This window comes from Molothrus ater, chromosome 14 (genome assembly GCF_012460135.2).
Source record: "Molothrus ater isolate BHLD 08-10-18 breed brown headed cowbird chromosome 14, BPBGC_Mater_1.1, whole genome shotgun sequence".
Taxonomy (NCBI): domain Eukaryota; kingdom Metazoa; phylum Chordata; class Aves; order Passeriformes; family Icteridae; genus Molothrus; species Molothrus ater.
The window spans coordinates 15021707-15039075 of NC_050491.2; the positions used below are offsets into that span (position 1 = coordinate 15021707).

The 17369-nt window shown below is 47.4% G+C and overlaps 1 protein-coding gene across 1 annotated transcript in view; it reads left to right on the forward strand.

Moving 5' to 3' along the window:
• The first annotated feature begins 1678 nt into the window (after nt 1-1678).
• SH3BGRL (SH3 domain binding glutamate rich protein like) overlaps nt 1679-17369 on the forward strand; it is a 30727-nt gene continuing 15036 nt past the window's right edge. Inside the window, exon 1 of the mRNA XM_036402209.2 lies at nt 1679-1880. Coding sequence (XP_036258102.1) covers nt 1836-1880 — 45 coding nt within the window. The 5' untranslated portion in view covers nt 1679-1835. The remainder of the gene's footprint in view (nt 1881-17369) is intronic.

The window sequence follows — 17369 nt, forward strand, 5'->3', positions numbered from 1 at the left end:
AGGAGGCAGGAGCATGAGGTGCAGCTCGCTCCAGGTGAATCTCACCTCTGAGGAGCTGATTCCAATTCTCCAAGGAGAGGAGAGCTGGCAGCCAGCCAGGGATGTGATAGGGGAGCCCAAAGTTCAAGTGACCCTCCCTCTCCCGTTCTCCATCTGCACTTTTTCCTTCTTTCTGATAAGCTGGGGTTTCTCCCTCCTGCGTTCCTTGCCATGAATCAGGTTACACGCTGGAGCCAACAGGAATTCCCAGGGTGTTTCTCAAACAGCTGGGAAGGGGCTGCACAAACACAACTGAAGAAACATTCCTTGAAGAATTTTAATCTCCTGGACTTAAGTCAGTTTGTTTTAAACAGATTGAAAAGTACACCATCTATTTTATTAAAATTTGAAATTCCTTGAACCAGGGAATTTTTATGGCATACCATCATCCTCAATCAATTTTGGTTTATTGCTTTTTCAAACATACTTAAAACTCATGACTGCTTCAAAGATTCAGATAAGTATCACAAGTAATACAAAATTGAGGCATATCCTCCTCAAAACAGTTTCCTTTACTATTGGCAAATTAATAAAGCAAATATAGATTACTTAATTCAATACTTTTTAATTAAATGTGTTTTTAAAAGATTTTTTTTGTTAGAAAAACTAATAATTTGAAACAGGAAAGCTTGTTTGGAAAACTCATTTCAGAAATACCTCCTCGTTTTTTTGCCAAGAGCAGAACAAACATCTTGCTTTCATCTTAGTTTGTAGGTGTAAAATTGCAGCTTCCTGTGCTTATCACTGTACATATTTTCCATTTGTTGTGAACCTGCTATCGGAACAGATAATAAAATATATATGAGGTAATAGTTGGAGTACCAGAGGCAAGTGGGAGACAGGTGCTGGATATAAATTTCCTTCAAAACATGTCACCATGACTATAACCATTAAAAATGTGGGGGATTTGATGGCTTTTTTGTGTGTGGAAGATACTTTTCAATAACCACAGGAAGGTGAAGAACTCCACTGGATGCCACCTGTTCTTTGGCATGGGCTGGCACATCACCTGGGCACGCTGGAATAGATTTTAAAGGGAAATTCTTCATTCTAAACACCATTTCCCAGAAACAGCCACCCACCCCCGAGTTCTTGTGCCCCAGACCGGGGTGAGCGGCCAAGGCACGGGGCTGGCGGTGCCGCCGCTGCCCCCGCACGGGAGCGGGGCATGGCCATGGCAGCTGGAGGGCAGCCGGTAACGATGGAGCCCAGCATGCGGCAATCGGTCCCGGGGACCCGGCCGTGAGGGGAGCGGCCATGAGAGGACCCGGCCGTGAGAGAAGCCGCCATGAGGGGACCTGGTGCTGAGGGGAGCCAGCACTGAGGGGAACCAGCCGCTACCATGGCGACCCCCCTAAGCTTGGCTCCCTCCCTCTCTCTGTCTCCCGCCCCGGTGTTCCCCGGTTCCCCCCGCCGCTGTCACCCCCGCCCTGACGCGGCCGCCCCGCCCGAGCCCCCGCGTCCCCTCAGCGCGGCCGCGCCGCCATCGCTCCCCCGCCCCACCTCCCCCGCACGTCTCGCGCAGCTCGTCGAGAACGCTCCTCCTCTCCCCTTTCTTTCTTCTGCTTCTTTTTTTTTTTTTTTTCCTTTCCTTTTTTACTATTTAATTATTTAATTAATTTTTAAAAAACCATTTTCCGCCCTTCCGGGCTCGGGCGGTGGCAGCTGCGGAGCGAGGCGGGGCGAGCGCTCCCGCCGCCTCCCCGCGCCCGCCCTCCCGCCTGAGCCCCAGCCCGCGCCCGAGCCGCCCTCACACACCCACCGCCCGCCCGGCTCCGCATCCCGCCGCTCCCAGCATGGTCATCAAGGTCTACATCGCCTCTTCCTCCGGCTCCACGGCGGTAAGCGGCCCCCGGGGGAAACTTATGCCGGGCGGGGGACGCGGGGGGCGGCCGGGCAGGGTGGGGAGAGGCCGGGGCAGCCGCGGTCCCCTCACGGCGCCCGGCGCTGTGCGGGCGGTGCTGCGGCTGCCGCCGACGGAAAGCGGCATTTCCTCGGTGATCCCGCAGCCCTCACCCTGTGCTGGGAAGGCAGAGCCACCACTATCTGGGTTTTTTTTTGTTGTTCTTGAAGTTCAATTCTGAATGTGTCGTCCGTCGTTTGGTTTTGATGAGTTTATTCCTCGTTGATTGTGGCAGGCGTGTGTGGCCGCTGTCCCAGTAGCCTCTGGTTCTTGCCCTGTTGGGAATACTGGATTTCGCTTTTCGTGGCCCCAGTGTGTTATAGACAGAGCTCGGACTGTGTTTTTCAAGGGGAAAATAAAGAGATACACAGAAATAGCGGGATTTGTGCCTAGATTCAGGTGTAGCTCTATGTCCTTAGGATCATCTGGTTTCTCTTTGATCTGTGTGAGAGATGCTCCGAGACTGAAATCCGGGGGATTTGGTTGCACTTGCTGTGGATGTGCTGGAGAACTACAAAATGCCAGGGACTCAGAAAATGCCAGCGATTGCAGTTAATGATCAGTGACTTTTACTGCGAGGAGATAAAGAGTCTGAGCTGTGGCTGTATGATGACCTTTTCCTGTCACTGTTCGTGCTTCAGGTCCCTAAACTTTGGGAGGACAGTGATGTACAGAAGATAAAAACAAGCCCTCAGTGCATTCTCCTTCTTTGCTTGAGTGCAGCCATTGGTCTGTGGGCTTCAGCAGATCAAATACCAGTTGGTAAGCTTGGGGTGACGGGCTGCAGATGGCACAGGAGCCTGTGCCTCAGGTGTCCCTGCTGTCCCTCCCTTCCTGGGTCATTTTTAGTAAACTTGATGCCAGCGCTGACAGTGCTGGTGGTGAAAAGCAGAGGATTATTTCATGATGACTGGTGAGGGTCTTGAAATCCTGAGTAGTTCATTCATAAAAGGGATCCAAAGGGATTTCTACTGGGTTCGTACAGAATGATCATCTGTAAGGAAAGCAGCAGATTGGAAAAGTAATCCTTTCTTTCTAATGCAGCTGTTAATAGGTTTCAAGTTGACTGCTTCAGTTGCTATAGATTTTTATCAGTGCTCTCTTCATGGCACCTATTGATTTCTGTCTGTCTGGTGATACTGAGCTCCAGGGGTGCAAGCAGAGCTCTCAATCCCAATTGCGTTTTTATAGTTTTAAATTAAGTTTTTAATTATTAGCTTAGTGTTTTCTACAGTGCTGCCTGGTCCTTGTGTGGGTTGTACATGTTACAAAGCTCCAGTCTGACTAACTGCTGCCTTTCAGGCTCCTTTGTGCATCCCTGCCTGTGGAATTTTGAATGTAGCGTTGGTGTAATCTGTTTTTTGGGGAATTCGAGTGTAATGTGCACATGATTGCCAGTTTTATGACGTGTATATTTTTATATATACACATGCACATACACTCATGCCTGTGTCTAAAGCTGGAGCAGCTCAAGGGATCTTGTGGTAATGAGCAAGACTTGAACATTCTTAGATTCCTGCGTACACTGAGGGTGTTTCTGTTGGCAGGACCAGCCCAGCACCTCACTGGGTGATGTTTTCTTTCCAGTATAAGAATTTTAATCGATGTTTCAACCTAAAGTAAGACAGAGAGGCACCTCTTCGGAGGGAATGGGAATGAGTTGTTTCTGTGGCTCTTAAAACCGTTGGTGAGACAGGCTTTGCTTGGAGGACCAGAGAAGCCTTTCTGGGTGCTGAATTTGAAATAACCCACTCCAGGAATGGAAAATCCACATCAGAGAAGATTGCTACAGAGGGATGGAACAGAGACAAGGCTGTTTGCAGCAGAGTGACTGAACTGGGTAACATCAGCTTGGGAAGGGCTCTCACTCCTGCTAAGTCATCTTTGTACTGTGGTGACACTCGGCACTGTGTTATTTTGGGTTTTAAAAGGCTAATTTGCCTGAGTAGAAGCAAACCAGAAATAAGTATCAAATCTCCTCCTTCCTGCCCCATTTCTGTAAGCTGAAGAAGCTTTTGTGAAACTGGAAAGTGTCTCCCAGTGAATGGGAAAGGGTTGAGGTTGCTTCACACCTCACGCCCTGGGGCTGTGAGTCTTGGAGGGTGCCCAAATTTTGTGGTCTATTATTGGCAAAGTCCTGCTTTGCTGTATGGTGTAATTTGCCACATCACAGTGTATAAAATGTTTCCCCAAGGCGCTGTTCTCTATAATGTTTATATTCAGTATGATGTATCTGTGAGGAAAAAAACACTGTGTGAAGCTCATGTCTAAGCAAAGACATTTTATGAGTGTGTTTCAAGGGATTTCTGGAAAGTATGATGATTGACATCTTCTCTGGCCTCCTACTTGAATTTCACTCCATATTGTGATAGTTGCAGCACCAGTTTCCTGCAGTGTTTGAAAGTCTTGCTTGGGAAGTGGCCCCTTGTATTTAATCTTCCTCACCATGGATGCTGTGCTGAGCTGTGGGCTGGGCAGGGATGCACGGGGATTGTAATGATGAAGATGAGGTGAGGACACCCACATGGGAGCTCCCACATGGGAGCTGCTGTCAGGAGCCTTCCTGCATGGCAGACAGGGGAAGTGAGCAGTGTTCTTCAGCCTGGCACAGTGCTGGAGGCTGCAGACACAAATGAGGCACAAATGCCGCATTTGGAAGTGTGGGGACGTTGCAGGAACAGGGACTGTGCTGGCTGTGAGAGGGGTCTCACTGCAACCTCCCATTCCAGTCCTTCAGGAGGTGAAAGGAAGAGGGGCCTAAGAGTCATTCAACTCTTGCTTTTGGTAGAAAAGGATATAAGGAGGGAAGATGCTGAATGGCACAAATCCAGTGTGTGATTTTCTCCACAAGATTTTGGTATTTTGTTGATTTTGGGGCAAGAAATTGCCCAGCATCAGAATCCCTTTCTTCCTGAAGGCAACTGGATTGCCCATTTTATTGATCTCATGTGGAAGGGAGCCAGGTGCTTAAATTCTTCTTGGTCTTACGAGTGTGCATTTGTTGCCAGCAACTGCACAGGTCTTGAGTACGGACTTTGAGAGTGTTTGTTCATCCAGCACCACCCTGCAGTTCCAGGGGGATGGCTGACACTGGAGGCTGTGGCTGTGGAACTGAAGTGCCAGCACTGGATGTGGTGGGCTGAGCTCTGCCCTGTGCCACTGCCAGTGCTGTGGGCTGTGAAAACTGCCACATCAAATGTCTGGTGTCCAGATGCTCTGTGGAGCCAATTGCTTCATCTTTGTGATCTATAGCCACATTTCCGTCTCTCCCAGCTCTGTCCTCCTCCCTTGTTGTGATGGCAGTGTGAGTGGTTTTCTTTCCTTGCCTCCTACTGGGACTGCAGACATGGCAGAAAGAAGAGATGATCTCCAGAGTCAGAGTCTTGTGTTACACAGACCTGCTGCTGTTTACAGATGGTTTTAGACAGGAAAGGAAATTTTAATTTATTTTTCATTCACAAAGTTAAGGATGTGGGGGGTTCATATTTTTCTTGTATTGTCTTCTTGCTTGGGAAAGGATCTAGGTCTTCTCCCAGGAAGTGAAGATGAAAGTGGTCCATGGTCTGGAGAACATTTGCTTGCAATTACTCTTCTCTTTTCCCAGTAAGACACCAGAGAACTTGCTGGTGCTACTGGAGACATATAACCAGTGCCAAGGGCTTCCTGGAACATTCCAGGGGAGAAGAGCTGTTGGAAATGATGAGAGCATGTGTAACCACCAGCTCTTGTCCCTGCTCAACAGCTCAGTGCTTTGGGAGGGCTGGTGAGGCTGCTTCATTCTTCTGAAGTTTGAATCCCAGGGAGTTAATACATGGAGAGATGGAGATTGTATAAAAAAATGATATTTTGCATTTAAATCCCCCAAGGGCCTTTTCTCTCAGATGGTCACAATAAATGCAAATAATGCCACCCCTACAGAGAATGAGCAGAGTCTGTGTGTTTGTGTTTGTGTTGTTTGGCTGCTGTGAGCTTGTTTGAGCTTTCATGGAGTCAGAGAATCGTTCAGGTTGGGAAAGGCCTCAGAGCTCATGGAGTCCAACGGCTTTGCTGTGGCAGGAGGTGGCTCAGAGGGGAAATGCAGCCGCAGCAGGGTGGCTCTGTGCACGCAGCCTTATCAGTGTGGATCACAAGTGTCCCTTGTGCTGCCCCGTTCAGGGCTCCCGGCTGCTGTCCCAGCCCGGATGTCTGTGGTCACGTTTGTCGCTGCGGAAGCCCCAGCAGGGGCAGCAGACGGTCAGGAGCAGCTCGGGAACTTCCCTGGGCTGCCTGGCAGGGCAGTGGCTGTGGGAAGAAAACACTGATAGAAATCTTTGGTAAATAGTCTTGGACTGTGATGCAAGTTTAGGTAAACTCACGCATTGTGGGGAAATAAGCTGCATCTGTAGTTCAAATCAATCTCATGGTGTGCGTATGTTTGCATGATACTCAGTTCATGCAGTTTATGTGCCGTGGGTGAAAACTGACTTGTTAAGCTAGGTATTGATATTTAAACCCCACTTTTGTGGAAGCATAATACATGTGAAGGACTTTTTTGGATACCCAGTGTTCACCAAACAGAGTTTCTCTCAATAAAATGGTAGGAGTTGTTCTGAGTTAGAGCCCTTGGGATGGAAGACAAAATCCGTAATGCGGCTCAAGCTCGGATGTGTTCCATCTGCCTCCTGGTTGTTTTCTGTACAGTCATTGTTCCAAACTCGAGAGAAGTCAAATATTTTGCTTAAAATATTGCATTCAAACTTTTAATGGAGCCAGAGATTAAGTTGGCTGCAGTTGTTGCAATAGTTTTAATATATCAAAATAAAAAACATTCTACTGTGCTTAACTAAAACCAGTTTCTGACAGCAGGAGAATGATGGAAAATTCTACTCCACAGTTAAAGCCAGGAAAGGCTTTTTGCTGAGAATTTTTCTAGGTTGTATATGCAGGTAGGACAGTGTTTATTTTGAGGTGGTGCATCAGGATTATGTCTGTGCCTGGGGAGAAGAGGCAGATTTTGGGGAGAGGCTGGATGCTGTCAGCTTGTGCTGGCTTTCCCTCTAACCCTAAACCACAGCACGTTCTGACACAGGATGCACACAGCATCATGTCAGGGCTAAGCACTTGTGGGTTTTAAATAAATATTTATAGAGTTGAGCACGGAACTTTCCTTTGTCCTGGGGCATTAAAGTTACACTCACAAAATTCCTGTAGAAGTCAGTGAACTGGCGTCTGTGTTAACGAGCAGAGGGTGCCAGGACTTTCATCTCTGCAAGGTTATTCTGACTCCTTCCAGGAAAGGAGGGATTGGGGAGAGGGGAGACAAAGGGAACTACACCGACATTGACAGAATTCAGCTGTTCAAGGTCAAGACAGAATTGAAATATTCCCTTCTAAGAGAAAAACAAGAGCTACGGATGCATCATTGCCATAGCCAAAGGGAGCTCTCCCTGTTCCTTGTGCTCCCCAGCCTTGGAAGCACCAATCTCAGTTCTTGGCTCTGACTGGAATGCTGGAAACCTGAACCAAATCCACATCTTATGTCAATATTCTGCTGTTCAGGAATGCTTCTGCTCAAACATGAACATTTGGTGTTAATGCCATTTGTTTAACCCTGGCCATACGCAGGGGAGACTTTCAGTTTATGATTAAATTTAAATGCTTTTGTTGGTCAGATATTTAATCAAGCCTGAAAGAGCTTTGATTGTAATTCTTATCTACTGTTGTTTGTCCCAGAATAAAAGCCTCCATCCAGGAGCATGTCCTTCCTGGGACAGCACCTCCAGCTCAATGTTAAGGCCATTTTCTAACACTGAAAAGGCAGCAGAGTGAGACTGAGCTTTAAAGCACCAGAAAAAAATGTGAAAGGTCAGCATCCAACTGGCCTGACTGAGGATTGTGCTCTCAGGATACAGCTGAAGTTGTTTTCACATCCTGACTTACAGCTCCTTCCTGGACATGGTTTCCCCTGTGAGACGTGGATGTGGTGATTTATTTCTTCAATTAATGATCTGAAGTTCAGTTTTCTGGGGCTGTTTCCATGCATGAATCAGCCTCTCTAGAAGTTCTAAAGGCGCTCGAGTGTAAAATTTTAACTACTACCTTTGTTTGATTGCTGGAGTGTTGGAGTGAAGAGAGGAGCCAAAGGCAGCTGTGGTTTGAAAAAGGATCTCAGGGAGATCTGGGAGCTGGGAGCCATCCTCCAGTGCTGCACAAATGGGTGTTATTCTGCACTGGGCTCTTTCCCAGCAAATGCATGGACACAGACAGAGCAGGGAGGAGAATCAGTGCAGTGTCAGAGGGGAAAGCTGTGCCTCACACCTGAGCTACCTGCAGCATAGAAGGGAGGGGCATCCATAATATTGAATCCCTGGATTTTTGGAAAGTTTTGGACAAGCGTTAGCCAGGTTAAAAATCTTCCTTTTTTAAGTCTTTGACAATCTGCAGAAATTACCAGAAGATTCTCACAGAGGTCTGTGCTGGAATCTGAGCAAACAGTGCAAGAACAGCCTGCTATTGCTGTCCCAGCTGGAAAACTGGGAAGCAACAATGGTTGCAAGAATGAGATTTAAACTCTCCTAAAATACTGTTTAGCAGAGAGGTCTTGGAGCCATACTAGGTAATTCTACAAAAATACCATATTCATGGCCATGAAAAGCAAACAGAATGCCAGGAATGTTTAGGATGGGAAAGGGCAAATGAAAAAAAAACCCACTGTATAAATGTGTGGTGAGTCTGTCTTTAGTAGACTGGAATTGTTGTCTTTAAATGATACAGGAAGGTGAGAAAAGAGAAGAAAGTAGGGTGAGATGACCATTGTAGGAGGAACAACCAAATAAGGCAGAATTTGTGGATGATGAGGTGGAAGCTGTGGCTGCCCCATCCCTGGAAGTGTTCAAGGCCAGGCTGGACAGGGCTTGGAGCAGTCTGGGACAGTGGGAGGTGTCCCTGCCCATGGCAGGGGGTGGAACTTGATGGTCTGTAAGGTTCCTTCTCACCCAAACCATTCCATGACTCTGTGAATTCTGCAGTTGAGGAAGAAAGAGCTGAAAAAGTCTGAAATGTGAAAACCCCACGTCAGGCATGGGAGAACAAGCAGGAAGGGATTATTAATAATTTTTCCTAATGGAACGACTCGGGGAGAGCGAGTGGAAGTGGCAGGTTCAGAGTAAATGAAATGCTTTGTTTGACAGCACAGATTTCAGGGAGGAGCTCCCTGCCAGAGGACCTGGTGTACAGCAGAAAGTGCATGGGCTCGAGAAGCAGTGAGACAAATTAAGGGGAAAAGTCTCTTAAGGGGTTTAAACATTACTACTACACCTCTGCCTCAAACCTGTGAATTGCTGCAGTCTGGGAAGGAAGCTGGATGTGGGGAAGCTCTTTGTGCTCAGCCTGATGGCGTGCTCTTCCCTGGGATCTGACAGTGGAGACAGGAGACTGCGCTAGACAAGTGTTGGATCCAGCCCAGTAAAGCTTCCTTCTCTTCTTGAATGAAATTGGCTCTGCTCCCAAAATTATGTTAACAGTTTGCATTAAAAAAATTAAGACCATGTTGTCCAGGAAAATGTTGGGTGGAAAAGAAACACGTATGTGTTTGGGATATGTTGAGTTGGTGCATTTCTTACATACAAAACAAACGTTTGGGGATTCCAAGACCAGCATCATTGTGCAGATGCTGACACACTGCATGTTTAGCCCATGTTTAGGGTAGGTGATCACACACCTCTCCTGCCTTAGGCATAGATCAAAGTCAACTGGAACAGCCTGATGGAAACAGCAAACACAAAGCCTCTGGGAAAAATCATGGCAGTTTTCACATATACCCACGTTTTTATGGGAGTACTTGTTGCCAGGCAGGTTTAAACAGCACATCTGTATTCACCTCATGGGATCAACCTCTGGCTGTGCTTATATCACTGGGAATTCTGCCATGGACTACAGCAGGACAAGATTTTATTCCTTAGGAAATACTTAATGCTGCATATCCAAGACATTCCTGTGCACATGTTGCAAATGTATTTGGCCAGAGCAGCAGCTGCAGAACAACTGGCGGAGCAGGAAAGGAGGAGAATAACTCCTTGACTGAATTAAAATATATCCCAAAACATTTTCACTGGATGTGGATAGAAATGAAGTTCAAGTGAAGCTGATTTATGGCTAGTAGATGTTTGGTGGTTTTTGATTTCTCCAGGCAAGAAACACAGTATACATGAATAGAAATAAATATAAAGGAGCAGGTTTGCAAATTTCCTTGTTAGTGCCCTGGTAATCCTGATTAAGAACTGGAAATTCCACCCTGTAATGCAGACAAACAAGTCCCTTGGTTCTGGTAGCTCAGTCCATGGAACCTTTGTGCCTGAGGAGTCTTTCCAATTTTCTGTTCCCTTCCATCACATTAAAGTGTGCCAGGAGGTCCCTGTGAGAGCCTCCCTTCACCTGCAGAGGTCTGGCTTTGTTGTGCATGCTGTGGAAAGATCAAAGTAAATCCATAATGCTAACCTGGGAAATGTTCCCCTCAGGAATTTACACCTGGAGGAACTGAGGAGCTGCTGGACAGACAGCTCCATCTTCCATGGAATGATTTGGGACCCAAGCTGGCAGCTTGGAAGGCACTGGGAGAGCCATCACCTCCCACTGCCAGCCATCAGCATTAGGCTGAGACTGAGGAACAGCAGGGGAATGAAGCCATTTTGGCTGCTTGCCCAGGCCTGGAGAACTCCATCCTACAGCAAATAAACAGCTGGGGACTTAAACTTTGAAAAAATAAAATGCTGTGTGTATTTATCTTCGTTTCTGATTGGGGTAAGCAGATGCTGGCTTGCACTGAGGCAGAAGGAAGCTTGTGGTTTAGGAAAAAAAAAAAAAAAAGCAGATAGCATGGTGACAAGAGGGAGAGAGGGATCTATAAAACTTATAAAAGACAGTGGGGAGTTGCAAAGTAGCTCCAGGTCGTGGCTCCAAGGCATGGGCAGCATCCAGATGAGTGCTCCTGCTCTGGGGTGAAGGTGGCACTTCCTGGGGGCTGCAGGGATGCAGTGGGTGAGAGCAGCTGGTGATGGAACAGCCTCGCTGTGTTGGGAAATGCTCCATTTTGTTAATTCCTGAAAGAGTCACTTCAGGATGTCCCCTGAGAAGCCCTGAGAGCACAGCCCAGGCACTGGCCTCCCTGGCTATGGCAGGCAGAGCTTGGCCGACTCCTGTGTTGTTTCAGCTGCCCAAAGTGCTGGAAGCTGCAACATGGCCAGGTCTGGTGAGAACAATTTATCTCTCCCACTTAGAGACACAGTTTTTAGACAATATTTTGTCCAAGTAACTTAGAGAAGGATCTGGGGCCTTCAGGATTATTCACACTTGAAATGTTAGCCAGGGCAATTAATTACTTGGTCAGAAAACTGCTGCCCATCCAGGCTGTGCTCTGCTGAATCTTTCCTCTCCAGGAAGCTTTTTGGATGCTGTTCTATCTCAAGGCTCTTCTTGCAAAGAGGAGGAAAATTTGTATTTAATCCATAGCTTTTCCTCTTCCTTTGTATTATGATATTTAGGTATTTTAGTTGAAGAAATAAGCTTTGTTCTCTCTTAAAGAATTACTTGGTTTAGTTTTAGAACAGCAGTCAGCAAAAAGACTCTTTGTTAACTAAGATCTGTGGTATATGAATTCTTCAAAGATAAAAAGTAATACACATCAGAGGCACCTGGATCCCTGAGGCCATGTTGTATTTCTTCTTAAAGTAGTCTTTTATTTAAAGAATAAATGCCTGGCAATATAAAGGCAGTGAAACAGCAATTAATGCTGTAAACTTTTACTCCTGTCAGTTAATTTAGCCTCTGTGTGCTAAACCGTACAGGAAATAAACTTTGCTTTTATTGTAAACCACAGGGGCCTCGTGCAGAACTGTCGGTGCTTTTAACTCCTTCCCTAACGTGAGTTCAGCTCCTCACACAAGCACAACCAAACCTGTTTTCCCTCTGCTGTGCAGGGCTCCTCATCACCAGCAGAAATCCACAGCTTCTGAAAAATAATTACAGGAGCAGCTGTTTCAATAAACCCCAAAGTGCAGCCCTGTGTGTGCTGTCATCTCAGGCTGCTTCCCTGGAATATTACTGGAGTGCTGGGCTGGTGGGAACGGTGAAGTCTCCGGGGCACTGAGGTGGGACTGGGCAGTTTGTGTCAGTTCTTACAGGGTGGGGCTGCTGCCAGTGCTGCACAGACCCTATCCTGGCATCTCCATGAAGCTGAAGATGAAGGAGAAATAATTCTTCTGGCTTTCAGAAAGAGGCTGGCTGAAAAAACCAGATTTAGAACCTGACAACAGAGGTGAGGTCCAGACTATCAGGACTTTTTAAAGCTTCAGAGCAAGCAGTCAGGTGACCAGCAGCACCTTCAGGGCCTTTCTCCTGCTTTTCTCAGCCACATGGTACATGTTTGAGTATTGAGGAATATGTCATGTGTCAGAGAGTTGTCTGCATCTTGTGATACTGAGCCTCACTACCTTGTTGGAGATCAGTTTTCTGTGTGGTAAATTGCTTTACAGTGTGCAAAGCCTGTCTGTGGGGCTGGGCTGGGGTGTATTGATACCATTTGTAGAATGAGCCAGAAATGATTCCTGAAAGTAAATAAGCAGTGATTTGAAAAAATAATTACTCATGATGACTCAGGAAAGGGAGCTTTGAGGTGAAGAGAAAATTGTTCAAGGAGTCTGTGACAGAGGTAGCTTGCACTTATGGACTTTTTTTTTTCTTCCACATAGCAAAAGTTCCCCTTTCCCTGTTTTGTGACTCAGGTAAGAGAGTCCAGTGAGATGCTGAGGCTGTGGAGACCCCAGAAATAGCAGGACAGCTGGCTGGTGGGTGGGAGTGCTCCCAGACCCTGCCACTCTCAGCCCTGTGCTGTTCAGGAGTTGTTGGTTTGGTACTGGGCTTTGGGAGGAGTGGATCTGTTTGTTTTTATTTAACCCAGCCCTGAGTTTGGATGCTGTGACAAGGCACATGGAGACTTCCAGGGAAACTCAGCCTGCCAAGCTCCACGTCTGCTGCAGAAAACAACTGTGTGTAATAAATGAAGAGTTCATTTTCTGCTGCTGCTTATGCTTTGTCAGTGCATAACTGAGATAATGGAGCCTGTATTCCACAGTAGGAAGCTTGCTCTCTGTTGGTTTTGGACCAGACAAGCAGTTTTCAGGCTTATAAAAGTCAAATGCCACAAGACAGACTTAGAAAATTGCCAAGGGTCAATTTATTTAGTATTGCAATGCTGGTGTTTTCCTTTGGATGATGACAGTTCTGGGTGCTGCAGTGTCAGCAGTGGTTAAAGCTATAGTTTGCCGTACATCAATGTTTCTTTACATCCTCACTTAAAGGAAAGTAAGAGAAAGCCTAGGTTTGGAAGCTTGATTTTGCAAGATGTTTATGCTGGATAACTAAAGTAGTCATTAAAAAAAGTAAAAAAAAAATCCTGATATGTGATTATTTGCATTTGCAAGTCCTTCCTGCTGCTGAGTGAAGCAAAAGCCTGCAGCAGGAATGACCCTAGGCCATGGTTTGATCCCTGCTTTCAGTCCTTTTTGCTGCTGGGAGAGGCAGTCCTGCTTCCCCTGGCTCATTTCTTCCCTTTGCTTGCCATGGCACAAGAATCCCCCTGTCAGCTGTGAGCTGGGCTGGCCCCAGAGCAGCACTGCTGGAGGAGACTCCCGGCTCAGAGCTCCATGGAGCCCAGCCAAGGCATAGCCTGGCACCGACCTCTGCTCTCTGACCAGGGACAGGACCCCAGGGAATGGCTGGAGCTGTGGCAGGGAAGGTTCACACTGGATGTTATACAGAGATTCCTCTGTCATCCAGAGGGAGGTCAGGCACTAGAACAAGGAATGGTCACGGACCCAGAGCCCCAGGACTGCTTGGACAGCACTCTCAGGCACAGCATGGGATTGTTGGCACGTCCTCTGCAGGGCCAGGAGCTGCACTCAGGGATCCTTGAGGGTCTCTTCCAACTCAGGATATTCTGTGAGTCTGTGAGTTGGTGGAGAAGGCCTCTTTCCATATCCCTGATCTATGCAGGTTGAGTGTCTGTGGTCCTGTAAGGAGCTGTGCTTCCCTGTCCGTCTGTCCCAGATAATCCTGCCCAGACCTGGCTGGATGAGGGCAGGTTTGGGGACAGAGCCCCTGCAGGAGGATGGGCAGGCTCTGCATGTTGGAGGGGTCAGGCTGCAGCAGTTTGGAGCTGCTGCCAGGCAGTGCCCAGAGACTTCCCAGAGCCTCAGGCCTGCCTCCCGTGCAAAGTTCATCCCTAACCAAACCCAGCTCCCGGTGGGGCTGTTTGCAGAGATCACGTGAAGGGAGGGGAGACTCCTGCTACTGTCCCTGGGCCGGGAGCCCGGCCTGAGCAGAGTGAAGAGGAGGCACCCTCCATGCCTCCCATCAAACCTTCCTTGTCTGAGGGGACAAGTGTCAGTTGTCACCTCTCCAGATCTGGGACACCTCCCAGTGCTCAGCAGCTGGAAGCTTCAGTTGCATTCACTCTCATTCAACTCTCATTCAGTTGCAGTTACTCTGTGTTCAGGCTCATGGGTTGTCTACAGAAAGTAGGCAGAGAGGTTTGGTGCCTCTGCTAGTACCAGCTCCAGTGCTGCCAAAACTTCCTTGGACTTTTGGGTTTTAACTTCTCCCCTTGCCCAGCTGCTGGGTGTAAAAAGGCTCACTGTCTTCTCATGAGCAAACACCTCTATTTTTTGGTTGATGATGGAATGAGGTTTTAAATGTTAAAATCTTGTATTAAAATCCCTGCAAATGGAAGTTTTGACTGCGTGGGGTTTGTTTGGTTTTGAAATCCAGGCAAATAATCCCATTGGGTCATTGCTGCCACTTTTCACAGAACTTTGAAAAAAGGAAAAAAGGAAGGAAAAATCCCAGAGAAACAGAAAGTCAGTCTCTGGATGCACACAGAGTTTGTGTTTGGGGAGGCAGTCTTTGAGCAGGCCATGATTGCTGTGGGGAGGAGCTCTGGCGTATCCTGACTTTTGAATGACTTTGACTTGGCAGTAGTGACCCTCTGTAAGACTTTTACAGAATGAACAGAAGCATCTAAGCTGAGAGTAGAAGGATGTGTCATTTCTGGCTGTGGTGAGAACACAGCTATTCTCACTAAAGGAGGGTGCATCTGATCTGCACAGCCCTCCAGAACACTCCCAGCAGTTTGTGCATCTCTGGTAGGCTTGAGACTGAGCTGGGCTCTTGGGCAAAACAACTGGATGCTGCCGGTGCAGTCAGGAGCCTGGCAGGCCAGGAGATGCTGAATGAGCAACTGAAATGTGTTGGGGAGCAGCCAGGAAGGAGGAGAGTTGAAGGAGAGTGCCCTGTGTCACCTTCTTTTTATGGAATCATGGAATATCCTGAGTTGGAAGGGACCCGCAAGGATCAAGTGCAGCTCCTGGCCCTGCACAGACACCCCAACAATCCCACCCTGTGCATCCCTGGGAGCGTTGTCCAATCTCTTCTGGAGCTCTGGCAGCCTTGGGGCTGTGACCATTCCCTGGGGAGCCATCTCAGTGCCCCACCACCTTTTCCTTGCAGCCAAAAAGAGAGAAAGATTTACTTCTGAATTCAATGCTTCACTAGGAAAAGAGGTGGGGTTTCAGCTGACAGAACCATTTTCATGTACTGGAACAAAATGTGAAGTTTATTAAATGGTGCTTTTAACCATGGGCTTCAGGTGTTGTTGATAAGATGTTCTCTGTTAGGATCCTGGTGACACCACAATAGTCCTTGACAAGCAGGTGCTAAAGGATGAATGGATTCACCCCCACTCATCTCCCCAGTGCTTGGCTATCATTTGTTAAAAGCAGAATTTGCCTTAAGCTGTGATAATAATGTTAATCCTTAAGGTGCCTTCATGGAAAGTAGACCTAAAACACATTAAAAAATCATCAGGGCTTTGTTAGGCAGTGCTGCTGCTGCTGTGTGCCAGAAGCTGGGGAGATATAAATAAGGAAATGTTACTTGTCCTCCTACTTGACTAATGGGTAGAGGAATCTGCTTTTGGCCACTGCAGGAGGAAGGCAGCTAAACAGACACTGGATGTTGCAGCAAGACAGTTCTGACTTATTTGGGGCCTTTTAGGATCTTGTAAGAATTTGACTGTAGTCAGGTGTGGTGGTGGAGTTGGCTGTGCTGTCTGACACTAAAAAGCTTTGCTGGAACATGGAGCTCAAACCCTCCTTGCTGCAGCAGGAGAGAAAATGTTTCCTATTTATTCTTCACTAATTCCTTGAACTCCAACAGCAAGTTGGCAGAGTGGCACTTAGGAACCTGCTCAGCTGTGCTGGCCTGTGCCAACCAGAGGGGCCAGGCCGGTGTTGCTGGCTGAACTTCCCAAAGCAGCCCAAGGGAACTAAATGCCAAATCCCCCTGGATTTTATTCTCTTTGCAGTCTGTGTCAGCGTAAATAAAAGTGAGAGGGAGTTTGGTCTCTAAGCGCCCTTGGCTCCCTTGAGAATCCTGATTCCCCAGGACTTTAGCACATGGAGGTGACCTGAACTTTCCTGTTGGGTTCTGGTAGGAAAAAACTTGTTGTGTGCACAAGGATCTTTGGACCTGGGTGTTGTTGGTGTGGGATTTAACAAGTTTTTAGGCTTTGGGTTATTGAATGAATGCAGTTACAATGGCATTATAATCCATGAGAGAAGCTTTTATTTTTGTTCTCATGAATCAGCTTTTTCATTTATGTAACTTTCTATGGTTTCTGGAGCAAGTTGTGGTCTTGTTTTGGGAAGTGCAGACTTTGTCCTTTGTTCCAGCTATATTTTTGGCTTGTGTTCCAAAATCTGGTCTATGGGGTGGTACCTTATGCCAGGCTAAAGCCCTGTTGCAGACAGCCCATGTGTGCTGCCAGACATGATGTAACCTTCAGGTTAAATTGCAAAACCCTTTTGGTAGCCTGGATTTCCCCCCAGCCTCGCTCTTGAGTGGTGGTCACTTTGCATCCTCTCACCTTTTCTTGCTTTTAAGAGGTGTTTTCCAAAGCCACACATGAGCAGCAGGAATGTGGTTGTTGCTCTCAGTGGGAGCTGGAGCCTGCTTCCTCCTGCCCCAGGTTTGGTGATGCTGACACAGCCCAGGGGCAGCAGGTGCTTGGTGGTAAAAACCATTTCCAAATAAACCAATTTTAAGCTGTCGGGGTGTAACCACATCAAACCAGCGCTGCTGTGCAGGATTCATGTGGATATTGCCATGGGCTTTCCCAAAGGACCCTGCAGGGAGAGAGTCAGGACATATGGAGTCCATCTGGACACTGCTGAATTTCTGGAAGATGAAAAAAAAGAGCAGCACAAGTCCAGCGTGAACTTTTCCAGCCTCCTGTGTTTGATTCAGGTCCTGTAAGTTCATGGTGGTTTTGCTGTGTTTGTCCTCAGTCTCGTTCCCTCCAGACCAGAATCCATCGGGAGAGACAACGATGGCACCA